We start from the raw sequence: 19395 nt of genomic DNA on the forward strand, positions 1-19395 counted from the left end.
TTTTTTCTTCTTTCTCCTCTACTGTGATAATACATCCATCACTGCGATCTTCTCGGGTTCACAGTTTTGATGGGATAAGATCTTTGGTTGAAAGATTGCTGCGGTCTGTTTCAATCTGTTGCTGTACCAGGGGACGGCTGGTGGAGGTAGACACCGGAAGACAGGCTCCTGATGGACGGAATGAGGAATGGTATCAAACACACAAGTTTGAGCCCGTCCCCCCCATTTCTACCTCCACCACAGCCTCCCCTGTACTCTACACACCAGTGTGCAGAACCCACGCAGCACATAGAGTAGGGATAACCATACCCCTAGCTACCCAGTACACAGTCAACTGATGATCTGCAAGATTGAAGTGAAATGGTTTGTGAAATTACCTGCGCTGTGGATTATGCTGATCAAGCCTCAAGTGGATTTTCCTGCATGTTTTAAAGATAGCATCGATACTCGGTGTATAATAATCAGTTAACATTCATCCGGTGATCTGTATTCTGATAGGTTCCCTGTGCCGGCGAAGTGTAAAGCTGGTGTATTGAAGGAGACACTCTAACATAACAGTGCACTTTGACTCTGCCCACATCCATCCCTCCTTATTTCACTCTCCACTGGTTTGATCCTCACCAGCCGTGACACCCTCAACATATCTACATTAGCCTTCTGTTCCAGGCCTGTCGAGGCTGCTGGAGGCACAAATCGGAAAGGCCGGGGGCTCATTGTACTGCGTGAGGTTGAGGAAAAGGTATTTGAATACCTGTTTTGATACCAGTTCCTTATTCCATCCCACGCATCGCAACGAGCCCGTCCTCCGATTTCTACCTCCACCAGCCCTCAACAGGCTCGAATAGCCCCAGACTCTGCTCTACCGCAGCGGGGCCACTGCAGTACCCCGCAGTCCACAAGTGACTCATCCAGAAAAGAGACAGGAAAGTGAAGATAAAGCGCTTGGATTAAAATAGCCTCCTCTCCTCTCCTCTCCTCTCCTCTCCCCTCCTCTCTCCATGCATGCCCTGGAGCTGTCCCCGCTCCCTCCAGTCCAGACCAGCAGTGACAGTCTCCCAGCCCAAGTCGGAACCTCTGTCAGGCTTATGCAACCTAATGACCACGCACTCACACTCACACACACAGACACACACACACACACACACAGGCCTGACCCTGCACATGCTCCCCGTGCCGTGCCTTTATTCCAACGGGCTCCTTATCTCACCGCTACATCTCTTAGCTTGGCGCCGAGACGCCGTCATTTACATTTACGGCTTTTAGCAGACGCCTTTATCCAAAGCGACTTACAACAAATACATTTGTTTAAGTAAGTGAATCATTTATCCATCCATCTATGGTAGGGGCTAGGGGCTATTGGCAGTCACAATGCTAGAAGAAGGAACAATTACTTGTTTTTTTATAATTCTTTTTTGTACAGGCGGTAGTGGGGATGAAGAGGTCTTTAGGAGGGACAGTTAAGATGTAGCCTGAAGTTAATTGCAAGGTTCCTGGCTTGATTGGGGGGGGGGGGGGAGGAAAGTAGCCTGAAGAGATGGGTCTTCAATCTACGGCAGAAGATACAGTACCAGTCAAAAGTTTGGACACAAACTTGCCAAGAGTGTGCAAAGCTGTCATCAAAGCAAAAGGTGGCTACTTTGAAGAATCTAAAATACAAAACATATTCTGTTTTGTTTTTTGTTTACTACATAATTCCATATGTGTTCCTTCATAGTTTTGATGTCTTCAATATTAATCTACAATGTAGAAAATAATAAAAATAAAGAAAATCCATCGGATGAGAAGGTGTGTCCAAACTTTTGACTGCTACTGTAGGTAGTATCAGAGACGGGTCCTTCAAAACGCCACGCAGGGAAGAAGTCGGTACGTGTCACGTTGACCAGCTGATCAGTACATCATTTAGCCAAAAGGTGTTGATAGATGTCCTATACAGTTTGTCTTTTTTTTTTTAAATTATTATTATTTTTTTTAATATGTTTTTTTAGGGCATTCCTGCTTTATTGGGATAGAGACAGTAGAGATTGACAGGAAGGATGGGAGAGAGAGGAGGGATGACATGCAAGATAGGTCGAGGGTCGGAATCGACCCAGGAACCTTGCGATTACGTGGTAAGCGCATTAGTGTGCTACGCCACTAAGCGCCCCCAGTTGGTCATTCATGGATGATGTTTTGATGCGTCATGTTTCGGAGACACCTGTGTAAACACCAATACAAATACTAATCAGAGAAACCAGAGTTAGTTTATCAGTTGGGTGCTGCTTGTGTCCAGAGGCCCTTGTTCCTATGTACCTTGTTGCTATGTACCTTGTTGCTATGTACCTTGCTAGTGAATGACCTGCCACAGCCATCACTGTAACAACATGTCACTGTAATAACATGGTAATAACAGTTATTACAGAAATAGTCAGGTATTGAGTTGGGAGCCTGACTTTACTATATATGGATTATCAGATGAGATGTTTAAATGCCTCAGTTACATAACTATAGTTGTGGTTTTTTTGAGTGGAGTTTCTCATGTCACACACACACACACACACACACAAGTGATAAGGGAGCAATTTGGGACACATATTGGAGTGTGTTCCTGGACTGGAATGCAGAGGAGAGATAAGCACACAGCACATTTAGATAACCATGGCCTGAACATCTCTGCAATGTAATAGAATCATTCATAATGACCCTTCTGTCTCCAAAGCTGTTAATCTGTTCTGTCTGGATAATAATGGTGGCTTTTGTCAGTTATGTAAAGTTGGCTCTTGCCCACAGCCTTCAGCTGAAACAGCTTTTGAGAGGCAGGCTCGTCTTTATTCTTGTTTTTACAAGCCTCCCAGCCCGTGTTATTTCAAGCAACACTTCTACTGTTGTTTGGCAAACAGGATGCAAGTACATAGCTGCTTAGCCCCGCCATTGATAAGTATTTATAGCTGCGGAGCAGAGTGTCTGAGTACCTCCTGTTCTTCTGTCCCTGTTGTTTAACACTCTAACCCTCCAACTCGGAAAAGTCTGTGTGTCTGTGTGTGTGCGCCCGCCTATTTCTCTCCCATTTGCTTAACCCTCCAGCACTTAAACTTGGAAAAGTGCCTCTGTTCTCATGGCATCATGTAACACACTGAGTAGCGCATTGACTATTCCGATGGCAGCCATCGGATGATTACTCAAAGCCACAGAACACTTTAGTCTCTGAGAGAAAAATCTATTTATTATTGCTGTTTCATCTCAATGCGAGTCATGTACTACACCAGAGAGTATTGTACATTCCAGTAGAGACTGGTGGAGGTAGAGACGGGAGGACGGGGCCCGTTTTCAACGCATGCCGTTCCGTGCCTCGCGATGGGCCCGTCCTCCGATTTCTACCTCCGCCCAGCCTCCCCCAGATATACATTCCAACATAACGAGCACCTTTTTCGTGTCATTTGTCATCGCTGACAAGGCAGTGCGTTGAGGCGTGTTCACGGAACTCTTAACGCCGTTAAAGGAATGGCGTTGTCGGTATTGGGTTGGCGCGGTGTCTAATAAGTCCTCATGTATCCGCTACAGGCATTCTATCCCGCCAGCAAGGGGGTGGACGTGAAGTATGGAGACACCGTCGCTGCCCGATGTGTTTTCACTGGAGAGGGAATGACCTCCAAAACATACATAGGGTGAGTATTAGATTCTCTACCATGCTGTTATTTAGCTGTACGTCGTGTGTGTGTGTGTGTGTGTGTGTGTGTGTGTGTGTGTGTGTGTGTGTACTCGATGAATGCTCTACTCACAGTCATCCTGGGCCCTGAGTGTTAACCAGCACCATCTGTTTCCTTCTCCCTGTAGAGTAAGCCATTAGTAGTTAGAGGAGAGACACGGTACTGTGTGTGTGTGTGTGTGTGTGTCGTGTGTGTGCGCGCATGGTAACTGAGGCTGTGTTTGCCTGTCTCCCGGGTCCCCAGTCTACCGTGGGTGTGCTTCATGGCGTTGGCTTCTCAGATGCACATCACTGGACTGGGTGACAGGCAGACGGACAGGCAGAGACGCAGCTGGCTCTCGGCTGCTTTTCACAAAGCCAGTCAGTCCCATCACTGCTCTCCTCTCCTCTCCTCTCCTCTCCTCTCCTCTCCTCCCCTGGCTGGTGTACCATGTACATCTGTCAGGGTCTGGAGCAGTGTGTGAAGCATAGAATCCTAAGAGGAGGAGACCATTGTCAAGCACAGAGAAACCACACGTGTGTGTGTGTGTGTGTGTGTGTGTGTGTGTTTCTCTGAGTCTGTGAGTGTGCCCAGAGAGGAGGAGGAGAACGTTGCACAGAGGAATGGCCTGTTCCACAGATGTCTCCTGGGAACCTGCATTTTTCATGATTTCCTGTTTGAGTGGCCTCTCTACTGTGTGTGTGTGTGTGTGTTTGTGCGTGTGTGCGTGTCTGCCGCGTCATTCCTGTTGCCATGGCGAGTGAGGTGGGAGTGTGCGACAGTGGCGGCAGAGTGTGCATTGACGCTCAGGAAGAATCTCGCCCACGCATCCTCCCCCCACCCCCTCCCTCCCTCTCCCCCCCTCCCTCCCTCCCTCCCCCTCCTCGTCGACAAAGACATTATTAAAAAGGCTTACTTGGAAATAAAGAGAGAGGAACCTTGCGAAGGTGCTCTAATTGCTTTGGCTCGCTGATTAAAATGACAAATTACGGCCGTGCTGGAGAAGACATCTTTGCTATGTCTGTGTGTGGTGTTGTTGACGAGGGAATTCAAGCAGGAGTGTGAGTGCGTGCGTGTGTCTGTGCTCGTGAAACGCATTAGTGTGTCGTGCATGCATTAGTGTGCGCATGCGCGTGCATGCATTAGTGTGTCTCCGTGTTCACTTCAGTTAACCTCAATCATGTGACCATCTTCGTTGTTTGTTGACACGCCATGTTGTCCCTCCCCCCACAGTGGCACGTCAGATGACGAGATGTGTAACTTCTACATCATGTACTACATGGACAGCAAGCACGCAAGACCATATATGGACTGCATGAAGCCTGGCGGTAGTAAACTGTTCCGGGACATTCCCTCCGAGGCCAACGTCCCCATCCCAGTCAGCCCCGACCACATGATGTCCATGATGCACAGCTCCAAAACACACACAGCTACAGGTACCACACTACACCAAAATACAGGTACCAAACTACAGGTACCAAACTACACCAAAATACAGGTAGCAAACTAAACTACAGATAACACACTGAACTACAGGTACCACACTAAACCACAGGTACCAAACTACTGGTACCACACCAAACTACAGGTACCAATCTACAGGTACCACACCAAACTACAGGTACCAAACTACAGGTACCACACTACAGGTACCAAACTACAGGTTGACAACTACAGTTCCCATCTACTCTGTTATATATATCAGCTGTCAAATAGTATTGAGCTGTGCTTCATTTAGTTTGGTTTGGAAGAAATGGAATAGTCCCAAAGGTGCAAACTCCAAGCTTAAACAAGCATACCTCAAATGTCTTCGGAGCCCAAAATGTATCCCAGCAGCAGGCTGTCCGCGGAGTGAGATATCATCTTGGTTTCGTGTGTTCAGTCAGGCTGCACCTTTAGGGTTTCTGACACTCTGTCCTTTCAGCTAGAATGTCACAGACGCTGTGCTTGTTGAAGGTGCCTCTGCCGGTTCAGCGGGGCTTCAGAAACAGAGACAGACATTCTGACTCAACCTTGCTTCTCTCCCCAAGATCATCAAGATGACACGACACTGCTGGAACCAAAGAGGGCTGAGGAAGAGGTGATGGACCAGGGTGAGTTGGCATGGACACACACACACACACACACACACACACACACACACACACACACACACACGCCGTACTGCGTCCTCATTAGGCAGTGTTGACATGACCTCCCCTAGTGTTAGCTCAGAGAGGATGAAATGGCAAAAATACTCGGAAGAGTTGGATGCAATGCAGGTGTTTTGCACCGTCCGGTTTTCATCTGATATATTTCATACTATAACAGATAATGGATTCTACTACATGCTGTGGTTCTTATGACCCTTCTGGAGAGGCATGAAGGAATGTTATGGCGCTGAAACGGTAGGAAAGGAAAGGAAACAGGTAGGAAAAAGAAGGGGGAAAGATTATGCCGGGTGATGCAGCAGACAGCGGTAAGCCTGTCAGATATTCTGGAGAATCAGGTTTCAGGGTGTTATCACTGCAGCGCAGCGGAATGAGATATGAAGTGAATCACTCTTTTATCCTGTTCCCTCTGTCTGTGGTAGGACTGGAGGTATGAGAGGTAGGGAGGTGACACACACACACTAACAGACACATACACACTGACAGACACATACACACTGACAGACACATACACACTGACAGACACATACACACTGACAGACACATACACACTGACAGACACATACACACTGACAGACAGACACAGACACTGACAGACACATACACACAGAAAGACAGACACATACACACAGAAAGACAGACATACACAGACAGACTGACACACTCACAGACAGGCACACAGACACAGGGATTTGCTCAGCAACGCTCCAGGTTGCTGAGCAAATCTCACACCTTGCTCCTGGCCGTTAGTAGTGGTTGGTCGCTCGGAGGCGAAGCGCTCCCTTTGATTCCATTGTTCTTATCGCCGGCGTTTCTAACGGCAACACCACGTCACGAGCACGACTCGGTGAAAGCCGCTATTCAGCCAAGCGGCGACGGGGGTGGTGGCGATGCTGTACCAAATGAAACCCTCTGATTGGGCGGTTTGGGTTCCGTGCATGGAGAGAGGAGAGAGGAAGAGGAAGAGAGGAAGAGAAGAAAGGAAAAGAAGGAATAATGAGGGAGATGCGTGTCATATCCTGTTTGGTAGATTAGATGAATGGGGGCGGGGGTGGAGGGAGAGAGAGAGAGAGAAGGGTGGGCGGGTGGGCAGGCAGGAGGAGGAGGAGGAGAGGGTGATTCGATTTGCTTTGAAGTTCCGACACCCCTCTCTGTATTCTATTTGAATATGAATATGTTAGCGTGAGTCCGTCTCTGGGTGCTGGGCTTTTAATCCTAAGAAACACCTGCTGGGTCTCATCGCAGTGGGGTGTTTGTGTGTGTGTGTGTGATATCACAGGTGTGTGTGTGCGCGCGCGTGTGTGTGTGTGTGGAGAACACAACGCATGCTGCATATGCACGACTCAGCAGAACCAGACGACCAAGCAGGCAGAAGTAGAGACATATATTAGCGGCTGCATCTCAATAGCCCTCAGTGACCACCTCCTTCCTTCAGAGAAGGAAAAGGAAGCTAGACTAGACTGTTGAGACCCAGCCATGGAGCATGTCCTTCCTTGACCCAGTCCCAGGCCTCTCTCTCTCTCTCTCTCTCACACACACACACTCTCTCTCTCTCTCTCTCCCCCTCACTCCCCATCCCTTCCTGGGACACTGCCAACCAGGGGGAGGCTGGTGGACGTAGACATTGGGGCTCATTGTGATGCATGGACCAGAATGAGGAACGGCATCAAACACGGCGTTTTGATATCCCCTTCGCAATGAGCTTGTCCTCCGATTTCGACCTCCGCCAGCCTCCCCTGCTGCCAGATATTTCTGTTAACATTGAGGCTTTTATAGACTAGCGCAGTGAACACAGACAGACACAGACACAGACTAGACTGTGAATTCCAATGTGCTTAGGTTAAACTATAGGAGAGAATATGTGGGGAGTCAGACAAGGAGGAGAGGAGGAGGAGAGGAGTCTGTACTCTCTGGGCAGATCGTGCTGGCCTGGTAAAGTCTGTGGAGAGGTTGGAAAGATGACGGAACGATTTATGTTATGTCATCACGATCGATATCTGGATATTTTTGTTTTATGAATATCCCAATAAAGCAGAAATGCCCTAAAAACATAGAGACAGTAGAGCTTGACAGGAAGGATGGGAGAGAGAGAGAGGAGGGATGACATACAAGATAGGTCGAGGGTCGGAATCGAACCAGGAACCTCGACCGTTACGCGGCGGGCGCATTAGCGCGCCGCGCCGCTACGCCCCCCCCCCCCACGATATCTGGATATCGATGCGCTACGGCGATTTCCGACGAAGACGCACGGCGCGCGGAGCCGTCCAATCGGCTGTGAGTAATCAGCGTCGTCACGCGGTCCGCATTAAGGGTATCTATCACGGGGCTAAGAGAGCTGAGCAGGGCTACTGTATCTCTGCCACGCTGCACGGATGACTGCTAGGCTGAGCCATTATCGTTAGGTAGCTCATGTCTGGGCTTTAACACCGGTCCCTGTGTGTGTTAGCTGATGCTCTTATTCAATGAGATGTGACTGACGAGAATACTGAGCCTGGTGGTGTGGGGGGGGGGGGGGGGTGGGGGTAGGGGCGGGTGGCGGGCTGGGGTGGCCACACGCCAGCTTGTAGACGGTTTAAGACAGCAGATTGCACCAGGCCGCTCTGGGAGATGCTATTAACAATAACACTGATGGGAGGGAGGGGGGGGGGCTCCTCTTCCTGGAGCACCAACGCATCATTTCCTGCCCATGAACACACACACACACACAAACACAGAGATGACATCATGCTGTACACAAGGTCACGCTTTCCCGGACAGAGAGAGTTTTGCCAAAGCTATTACTGTTAACTGCCGCATTCCTCTTGGTGAATACTGGGACAGGAATGTACAGCTACTGTAGCCAGCTAGCATAGCCAGCTAGCATAGCCAACACATCTTGGACAGATTAGGCGCTCAAAAACCAAGGGGGCAACAGGGGTCCTTCAGCACACACGACAGATGTCTTAGTCGTTTAGGTAGTTCTTTCATTTTTTTTTCCCCCTTTATTTTATTTTTTTTCTCCGTCATTTTCTAGAAATGTTGTTCGTCGCAGAGTCCTGAGGGAAAACAGTACACATGGAAATTGTCGGTTTGTAGTTTTCTTGGTACTTTCCCCAACATCAACAACTCCTTCCCTCTCACATCCCTGTGCGCTGCTAATTGTTTACACGCTCAAACAAAAGTGAGGAATTTACAATATGAGTAATTTATTCTAACTGGAACGTACGGATCAGGGGAGGCTGGTGGAGGTAGAAATCGGAGGACGGGCTCATTGTAATGCACGGACGAAATGAGGAATGGTATCAAACACGTGTGTGTTACAATGAGCCCGTCCTCCGATTTCTACCTCCACCAGCCTCCTCTGCTATGGATGGATACACACTACACCATGTGACCTTGTGGGTACACAAGAGTCCTATTCACTTCCCTGTAAACTGTATCGAGATTGATGTCCAGAGAGTCAATGACTACAGCTCCAGCAGTGACAACCTCTCTGTCTGCTCTGTAGGAAGGGAGAAGCTGTTTCTCCAGTCCTGGATGGTGTTTGAACAGTGTGGGTAAATAGACTAGAGCTCCCCAGCTCTGGGGAGATCCCTACCACAATCTCTAGCCTAATCTAGTGGACTGCCGCACGGTCAGTGATATACGGGGGGGGGGGGTAAGGTGAAATGAATGATAAGGTGAAATAGTACTCAGTAGTGAAATAGTAGTCATTTATCTAGTTTGAGTGTTTTTACATTTCGGACAGAGATGTCTGAAATAAAGCAAACTTAGAAAACTCGATTTGTAGTTTCTAGACTAGACCTTGTCAGAGCCTTTGCTTCTAGACTTGACTCCACCAGTCGGTGAGAACTCAGCTCATCTATATTTGAGTTGGTGACAAAGTGGAGACTTGTATTTCTGCGAGCGTGGCCTGACCTTGCCGATCCGACTTGTCCTGCAGACGGGGAATAACGCCGGTAACCTGCTGCGTCTTCCCACACAGACTTTTGGGTAAACACTCTGCCTTCCGCTCGCCTGTTTCCCTCCTTGACAAATGGGTTAACTCTGTTGCCATGGTTCCCGGAATGAGAACCCAGGACAGCCAGTGAGGGCGACAGCTTCATCTATGGGAGAGGCTGTCAATCACCTGCCCGGGCCGCCTCCTCCCCTTCCTCGCAGTGGTGATGTAGCCTCCTCATTGTGTGTGTGTGTGTGTGTGTGTGTGATTTTTCTCTCTCACGCTTCTCCTGGTCTGATGGATCCATCCAGGCCCACACACTCCATACTAAAGGGGGAGTGCAGCAGCTTAATCTAGTGCCCCTCATGCTGTTTGATGCTAGCTTTGTCTTAAGACACGCAGAAGACACTCTTTCTCTCCTCCCCGTCTTCGTTGTCTAAGTCTGTTTTAACTGACATCCCAGAGCTGAATTATAAATGTCTGACTAACAACAACAACATCAACATCAACAGCGGCACGACAACAAAGGCCTGCTATCAGACACGGTATGATGAAGCCAAAGGATACAGTATCTTCTAACACCCTCCCCTCCCCCGCCTCCCCTCCCTCATCTTCTCTCCACCTCAGTCTCCCCTCCTCCTCTACCCCGGCTCTCATCAAGGCTGCTTAATGAGGGTGTCATTTCCTCTGTTTCTCCCACCGGGAATACATCTGGCAGTGAGAATCTCTCCCACTCATTTTCTCTCTCTCTCTTTCTTTCTCTCTCTCTCTCTCTCTCTCTCTCTCTCTCTCTCTCTCTCTCTCTCTAATTTCACCCCATCCATATTTGTCTCCCTCTCTTCACACCCATTACCTCTCTCTTTCTCATCCATATCGGTCACACTCGCTCTTTCTCTCTCTCTCTCTCTCTCACTCATTTTCCCTACCTCCCTGCTTCCCTCCCTCTCTCTCCCGTCTCTAATTTCACCCCCAACCCCCCAGTGAGAAGCAGAGTGTGTTAGCGGGGGCCTCTCCAGCAGGCTGGAGGGGGGACAGGGTGATGAATGAGAGGCTATATTTACCTTTGCTGTTATTAGAACACAAATCCAGAGGCTGTCAGTCAGGGCCACAGCGGTGTCTCTGTGTGTTTGTTGGCCCCGCCTCTGATGGATGGGTTCAATAAATAAGGAACCGTTACCGCTCATATATCACCGTGTGTGTGTGTGTGTGTGTTGGGGGGGGGGGGGCGACGACGACACTAGAAGAGGTGTTTGTCAGAGATTATGACTGGGCTGTGCGTTTGAACGAGGCTCTTCTAAACACAGGAGATGAATGAGAACAGGCAGGAGTTGGTGTTCTTTTGATGTCGCAGCTTTAATCAGCGCAGGACTAATCTATTGAAACGGGTGGAAGCCTGCTCTTTGAAATGAAGTCTGTTGCTCTGCTGTGTGCGCACGCGTGTGTGGGTGTGTGTGTGCGTGCACACAGTCTGTTACTCTGCCGTGTGTGTGTGCGCGTGTGTGCATGCGTGCTCACTGCGGTCTGTTGCTCTGCCGTGTGTTTGCATTGCGGTCTGTTGCTCTGCCGTGTGTGTGTGTGTGTTTGCGCTGCGGTCTGTTGCTCTGCCGTGTGTGTGTGTGTGTTTGCGCTGCGGTCTGTTGCTCTGCCATGTGTCTGTGCACTGCGGTCTGTTGCTCTGCTGTGTGTGTGTGCGCGCGCGCATGCCTGTGTGCGTGTTTACACTGCAGTTATGATCGCTGTCCCGTTGTCTTAACAGGAAGTGATGCGAGCGCTGTTGTTGCCTTCATATCTGACCTTTTCACACAGAGAGAGATTGATTACGCGCTCCTGCAGATGTAGCGCTACCCACAATGCCCCACGCTCCTCTGAATTACAACCAGTTGGCCTGACTCTTGTCACTTTGCACCGCGGCGGCTGATGTCGCCACGGCTGACCTCGCCGCCCTGTTCCAGAATCAGAATAACGCTCGTCTGAAACCTGTTGGCTTCCGTCTCTCCGTGAATCATTTATATCTAACCCAGATTTCACTTTAACGTAGGCCAACCTCAGAGGATATGTCAGAATAATGGAATTCTTAATTGTGATGGTAGCTGGCTCCGTAGTTTTTTTTTTTTTTTTTTTTTTTTTGGAGGTGAATATCTGAAAATGCTGGATACTGTGCGTTCGGCATTGTGGGTTTTACCCAACTCTCCCCGTCACGGACGAACGACCAACCGCATGACTTTTGTCACACCGCTCGCTCTCCTCCGTTTCCTCTCCTTCTCACTGTGTTTCCAGCTAACACCTTTCCCTTCCTCTAGCATCACCCCCTCCCTCACGAATGCCTGCACTGTTTAACTCTCCCCCTCCTACCTGTTTACCCCCCCCCCCCCCCCCTTCCCTCTCTGCAACTGTACTCACACAACCCATCTTTTCCCTTTTGTCTTTCCTCCCCTTCTTCCTCCCCTTTTCTCTTTTCTTTGTATACCTCCTTTATGCCCTTGTTCCTTTTCCTCTGTCTATCCCTATCCTGTCCTGTGTGTGCAGGTGACTTCTATTCCCTGTTGTCCAAGCTGCTAGGTGAGAGCGAGGATGTTGTCCACGTTCATAAGTACAACCCCAGCGAGGCCCAGACTCAGGCCGACCGGGCCCAAACCCAGCTGGTGGCTCAGATTGATAGCATAATGCAAAAGAACGGACTTGTCTGGCCCGGCTCTAGGCTAGGTCTGGGTCTGGGCCTCGCCCTAGAGGACAGGCCCGATACCGCGGTACTGGTGAGGGACAGGGTGCACAAGTTCCACCAGCTAGCGCCCCCTACAGCCAGACCCAGGCCTCCTGGGAGCCAGCAGGGGGCGCCGGCCGCAGACGCTGTCCAGGCGGGGGCTCTCAACCAAGGTGGGTTTGTCCGGGGGTTGATCTTTTTCTGATTTTCTAGTCATGTTCTCTGGGGTTCTTTGATGTATGCTGCTGCCTTATTGTGATGTGTTGATTTTAAAGCACCATGCTGCCCATCTCATTGCTCTCATTAATCAGGCGCTTTGAGGGTCAGGCTGGGCAGCCGGGGTCCGTGAACAACATGCTGATGAGACTGCTGGAGTAGCTGGACCAGGGAGAGGTCTATCTCATTATCTGATACAGCGCTAATCCAATGATACGTGTATTATCTTCACTTAGTGGCTAAAGGGACACTGGGTTGCAGGGGGGGGAGGCTGGTGGAGGTAGAAATCAGAGGACGGGCTAACATGGTAATGCAAGGAATGGAATGAGGAACGGTATCAAACACGTAACCTTACCAAAGACCCGAACGCCCGAGCATAAGCTCCACAAGCTAATAAACTGGCTTCAGCTCTGCGGGCTAACAGTCTTGTGGATTGCAGGAGACCCAGGTTCAAACCCTGTCGGTCGTGTAGTGATTTAGAGAGAGATTTTCTTCACTAAGCGGTTGAGAGTGTGGGAGATGTACTGCAGCCAAGTCTGAATGCAGCCAGCGTTTAGAGACCGCTGATGCGTAAACGTGCCCAATTTAGACTCTGTTCCCCCAAGGCCGTTCAAAAGGGAGCCTGAATGAGGAGACTAGCTCAGGAGTTTCCTGTGTATTCAGTGTTTTTGCCTTTGTTTCTCAAATCCCTCCCTGAGAGGCTGAAACAAAGCCGACTGACATCTGCTGCTCGGCGTGTCACCCGACAGAAAGAACCAGTCAGATGCTTCGCTTGAGCAGGCTGCTCGATACCAATTTAGTCGCCTTTTGGGTCTTTTGTTGTCACCGGCTGCCTGCCACTCAATCTCCCGCCCGCTTGTGGCTGTGATTCGCTCAATTCCCGGTTCCGTGTCAAATCTCACATGACATCGGAGATACATCCCATCAGCTCCACGCTCCCGGACGTTCCCGCGACGTTCCCTGCTTGTATCAATCGGGTTTGGAAATCCAATTACCACCAGACAGGTGTAAATGAATGTGATTTCATGCATCTGCTCCTGTTCTGGCAGGCCTGTGTTGAGAGCATAGAATTAGGATTCATAGAAGGGATACCCCCCCTCTCCCTCCTGACCATGGCAATTTGCCTGCTGGCAAACCAAACATGGCTGCCGGTGCTAGCGTAGAAATAGAATTCATGGATTCTATTCTGTTGATTTGTCCCAATGTCCATTGTATGAATTCTAATTCCATTGAAATACCCCCTATTCTCTGTTTGGCAGACAAACATGTTATTTTCCTCAGCCAGGGTTCATTATGGCTCTTCCTCTCATCTCCCTGTGAATAATTCATAAGGAGGCTTTCAGCGTCGTTTCTCTCAGGGAAGGCTGAGCCTCTGGGCTCTGTGTTAGCTGCCACTAGGCAAGGCTCTGGGCTCTGTGTTAGCTACCACTAGGGAAGGCTGGGCCTCTGGGCTCTATGTTAGCTACCATTAGGGAAGGCTGAGCCTCTGGGCTCTGTGTTAGCTACCATTAGGGAAGGCTGTGGGCTCTGTGTTAGCTACCACTAGGGAAGGCTCTGGGCTCTGTGTTAGCTACCACTAGGGGAAGGCTGGGCCTCTGGGCTCTGTGTTAGCTACCATTAGGGAAGGCTGTGGGCTCTGTGTTAGCTACCATTAGGGATGGCTCTGGGCTCTGTGTTAGCTACCACTAGGGGAAGGCTGGGCCTCTGGGCTCTGTGTTAGCTACCACTAGGGAAGGCTCTGTGTTAGCTACCACTAGGGAAGGCTCTGGGCTCTGTGTTAGCTACCACTAGGGAAGGCTCTGTGTTAGCTACCACTAGGGAAGGCTGTGGGCTCTGGTGCCCCACTGCAGAGTTAGCTAACGCTGAGGGAAGCCAGCCAGATGGAGCTAGCCTAGGGACGGAGTGCTTGAGACCTAGCTACACTATTCTGTTGTTTATATTAATGAATATTTATTATTATTATTATTATTATATTAATGAAGCCAGTGGGATCTATGGGAGTCATCCGTTGACGGACAACGGAGATGACAAGGGTCTGTCCCTGCCCGTTTTAATAACTTTAGTCAGTTTTTTTTTTTTCTTTTTTTTTTTTTTTTACAGACCTCTACAGTTGAACTTTTCCCTCTCTGTTTAGCCAGTTAGAAACAAGGTTGCGTTGTTCAGTTGCTCGGTTGTTTCAAACGCCCGAATTCCACGGATCAAATCGGATACTGATTTCATACGTATATGTTTTTCTCAGTTTTCTGATGGACGAGTGTGGCTGGGGCCTTAGTGTACAGTGTACCAATAAAGTTGTGGGGTATTTTACTAGGTGTGTTTTTTTTTTCTGGGAAAGAGTATCAGGAAATTAGGGTTAACCCTAACCCTACATTACAAATATCTGTAGGTTATATAAATATGCGATTATTTGAGCAAAACGACCTCTTCATGGGCTACATACGCATTTTACATGATCATTCACAGCTTGTCATGAATAGGCTAGTTTTATCTAAATCAACTTACCACCTTGTGGCTGTTCATTTGAAGCAAAAACTTGCCCCAAATGCGACTTAAGAGCTAATGCATTCTGCATTTATCAGCTTGATCCAACATATTGCATTGACCTTCTTTCCAGTGATTAAACCGTGACAGTTATGGGTGAAAGTGGTCCATCAATACCTTGATGGAATGGTTGTGTTTTATCAAATGATCTGATTTGACTGGACCACCTCCTCCACAGTATTACTACACAGGCAACCACAGCACAGCACTGGACTACAGCAGGCTCCATTCAGACTCTCTGGCAGCCACGGACGTTCTTGTTGTTTTCCTCTCCGACATTTATTGAATATTGTTTGTGAATGTGAGGAACATGTTCATGCTTCATTATACAGTAAATTAATGTGATTACATGCTCCATTACATGGCAGTGCACTTGACTCTGTCTTATTAGCAACATAATCAGAATGCTATGGTTTGAATTCATTAGCTTAACTGTTGCACTTCATTTTATTCAAATGCTACCGACCATTATTGAAAATGTTTTTGGTTGAGGGCCATAAAACTTGCTTAGCAGGAGAGTGGCCTCATTATGTGTTTACATATTGTTGCTATTTAAAGCCCCTAAGTGAAAGTATTTTAGGTCATTGACTTAGCTAAGTTGCCATATGCTTGACAGTTGCTGTTTAGCCCAGTAAACACAGTAAGCACGTTCTAGGCTGTGTGTGTTTTAAATACATTTACGTTAGTGAGTGAATCATGCTTATGTAACACATGCTGTGCCTGCCCCTCCAATCAGATCTCAGATCTCTCACATAATCATCATTAGCCAATCACAACGTATCCTGGTTGCTGAGGTAACCATGGCGTTATGCCTATTGGTATTTGTCTGTTTGGTTTGAGATCTAGCCTACTGCATAGATTTAGTGTTGCATAGTTTTCGGAGGGGAGGGGAGGGGAGAACCATACAGGAGCTTTTTCCCCTCGGCTGTTTGTCCTTTTGGCCTGACGTAATGACAGCCCTGCTGCCTGTAGACCCCCGAGAGCGGAGCAGACCACATTAGCAGCTAAATGTCAATAGATTTCAGGCTAATGCACCATTTGGTATCGTATACATGTGCTTGCATAGCTGTCTATTAGCCTACGGTAACCTCTGTTTGAACTCCAAGTCCCATCATCTGCCACAGTCTGCTCAGGCGTGGACAGGCCTGGCAGCTACCCGCCATCTCTGACATTTTGCTGTTTAAACAGTAACAACGCAAAATAGTGGCTGAATATCCATATTGTTTTCCCTGACTCAGGTTAAGCCTATACCTGGAACTAGAAAGCACTTTTAGTGGAGGTTCTCCATTGAACATAATTTTTCTTTTTTTTAGTTTCAGGCCTAGTTAATCTGAATCTGGGAAGCTGTCCCATACATGTCATGGCAATCCTCAACCGATTAGTCTAATCAAAATGAGCAGATTAGGTAGATTAGGAAACAGTGGGTGCTAATGCAGGGCAAGAGATCATGTCACTGGGCGGGTAGGAGTCTCCTTTGTTGACATTACCCCATGCTAGCTATCACGTTCGCCATGTGTCGTATATTTTCCGATCTGAGATGACCCTGTGACATTCTAGAGCTGACCACAGGCTCTTGGCTCTCACGTGTGTGTGCGTGCGCTTGTTTGTGTGTGTGTGTGTGTACGTGCGCACAGGCGTGTGTGTATAACTGTGTGTTTGTGTGTGTGTGTGTGTGTGTGTAGGGTACCATCTGGAGGAAGTAGAGGACTGGCCGGAGTCTCCTCTCCAGCTGGGTCAGGTGGCAGGTCTGGCCCTGGACTCCCAGGACAACCTGGTCATCTTCCACAGAGGAGACCACCGCTGGGGGGTCAAGTAAGTACCAGACTGGCTGTCAGAAACTCTACCATATATGGACATAACGTACATATGCTGTAGCATGTATTAATATCATACATATGTGTTTGCCACTCTCCAAATGACTGAAGTAAGTTTCAGTATTACCTCTGCGTCTTTTCCCGAACGCTTTTAGCCAGGCTGAGGTGATAAATAACAGCAGTTTGTCGACAGTATTGAAAACTGTTTATTAATCAACATCCATCCTCCAAGTCCAGGCAGTGTGTTATCCAGACACCCCACAGCCAAGTCAAGTCTTGCTCTATTAACTCCAAACCAGATAGTCTCTGTTTGTTTGCACAACGAAGCACGTAGAGGCTGTGTGTTATTACGGCTGAGGGAACGAGCCAGCCCAAGGTGCCCTTCTTAGTGTTTTCTCTTTCTCTCCTACTGTGTGCTTTGTTCAGTAGAGATGATACAGTCATTAACTGGGGCACCAGTCCTCCAGCAAGGGGGGCTCATTCCTGTGGTTCGACCCAGAGAGAGGCAGTCAGATCTGCCATGCATATTCACACAGCTTCCCCTGGTTCCTGGATTAGCATAAGTAGCGGTGGGGCTAACTGGGCCAAGTGATGAAAGAGGGGGAGACATACACAAGGCTGCTCTGATGTGACTTCACAAGGACGAAGGCTTATTACCCCGCCAGAATATTCCTCAGATGGAATTCATTATTCAGATGGTGCCTTTCTTCGTGTATCAAAATGATGCCAGAGCCTAGATAGAGAGCCTAGATAGCGTAGATATTGACACAAGCAATGAAGGGCATTCTTTTATTTAGGTTTTTTAAACCCAATGAATGCAATAGAATGCCTCTGCCCTGGCCTCTGTCCTCTTCCCTCCCCGGTCTGATGGTTACTGCTGACCAAGGACTCATCTCGACTACATCAGGCCCTGAAGTAATTAACGGTCACACTGCAGGGGTACCCTACATCGTTTCTGCAGTCCAGGTAGCAGCAGGATTAACAGCCGATATCATTTACAGGACAGTGTACAGTGTTAACAGCCGGAGTCGCTCTCTATGAAATAACACCCATTCCGCGAGCCGTCATGCGCTAAGCGGCTAACGCTAATTTGTCCCCGACGTTGCCTCGGTGCTTCTGAAGACCAGCCAGCGGAGTTGCGGAGGGTTGGATGAGAGAGGAGAATTAACGAGCCGAGTCATTAGGTGTGCTCGGAGTGAGAGGAACAGTGTCCCCCTGTACTGTCCATCAGGACACAGCCAAGCTACCAGTCGCTGCCTTATTTACCGCAGGCGAGGCTGCTGGAGGTAGAAATCGGAGGGACCGGGGCTATCCCAACGCGCGATTGATACCGTTTCTCATCCCCTTCCATGCGTCACAATTAGCCCCCCCGTCCTCCCGGTTTCTGCCTCCGCCAGATTTACTGTACCTTTTTTAAATGGGTCGGGATCTTGTGGCAGAGTTGCGTGCGTTTTGTCTCGAGGGCAAAGGTCAGGGATGGGAACAAACGATCAGCAGAGTCCCAGTGGTGTCTAGAGGAGAGCGAAGGGGGGACTGTAAGTTTTGCTTTCCACCGGGCAGAGAGACGTGATTTATGATCTGTTCTGCTGCTTACCCGCCTATGGGGAGTTGATTATGCAGAAGGCTGTGTTTTGCCATAGCAGAGTTCACAGGGAGGGCACTAACTGATTAAAGCGAGAGGGGTAGGAAGATGAGACGGAATACAGCAGAGTCTGCACTGCACCAGTAACACTGTTCCGAAGGGACCCATTCAGGGGAGGCCGGTGGAGGTGGAAATCAGAGGGACGGGCTCGTTGAAATGCACGGAAAGGAATGAGGAATGGTACCAAACACATTCTCACACCGTTCCTCGTTCTGTTCCATGCGTTACGATGAGCCCGTCGTCCGATTCCTGCCTCCCCTGGACCTGTTCTAGCTCCAGACTTAGTCAGCATTCCGTTGATTCGCTCAAGGCTTTCACACTATTGCAACTAATGTTTCTACGGCATTGTTATGGATGGACACGGTCTGATAAAGTAGCAATATTTTCCCTCCAGACAAATGAAAAAAGATATTACTTCAGTATCAATTTATTCAAGCATAAGACATTGATTTAAACACTGAGTTTGCTCAGACTTGTATATATATATGCTTTGCCAGCAGTATATAGTTTTAATAATCTCCTATATCATAGATATAGATATAGAAAAGATGACATTACTGTAGTATGTAACTAACATGATCTATTCCAGCTAATGCTTTAGCTCAGCAGGCTAACACTGTCTTATAGTGCTGGACGCCGGGGTTTGAACCCACTACGAACACCAATCCTTGTTCCATTGCAGCTAATGCCTAGGCTTTAGTTCATCAGGCTAACACAGTGATGTACAGTGATGTGACCACCCTAACGGCC

At 48.6% G+C, this 19395-nt stretch overlaps 1 protein-coding gene across 2 annotated transcripts in view; it reads left to right on the plus strand.

Moving 5' to 3' along the window:
- pam (peptidylglycine alpha-amidating monooxygenase) overlaps positions 1–19395 on the plus strand; it is a 62551-nt gene that overhangs the window by 30506 nt on the left and 12650 nt on the right. Inside the window, exons 12-16 of one of the 2 annotated variants that reach the window (XM_083669880.1) lie at positions 3538–3641; positions 4896–5098; positions 5693–5755; positions 12258–12605; positions 16872–17001. In XM_083669880.1, coding sequence (XP_083526006.1) covers positions 3538–3641; positions 4896–5098; positions 5693–5755; positions 12258–12605; positions 16872–17001 — 848 coding nt within the window. The remainder of the gene's footprint in view (positions 1–3537; positions 3642–4895; positions 5099–5692; positions 5756–12257; positions 12606–16871; positions 17002–19395) is intronic. The other variant, XM_083669879.1, reaches the window with a different exon arrangement.

This window comes from Argentina silus (genome assembly GCF_951799395.1).
Source record: "Argentina silus genome assembly, chromosome: 5".
NCBI lineage: Eukaryota > Metazoa > Chordata > Actinopteri > Argentiniformes > Argentinidae > Argentina > Argentina silus.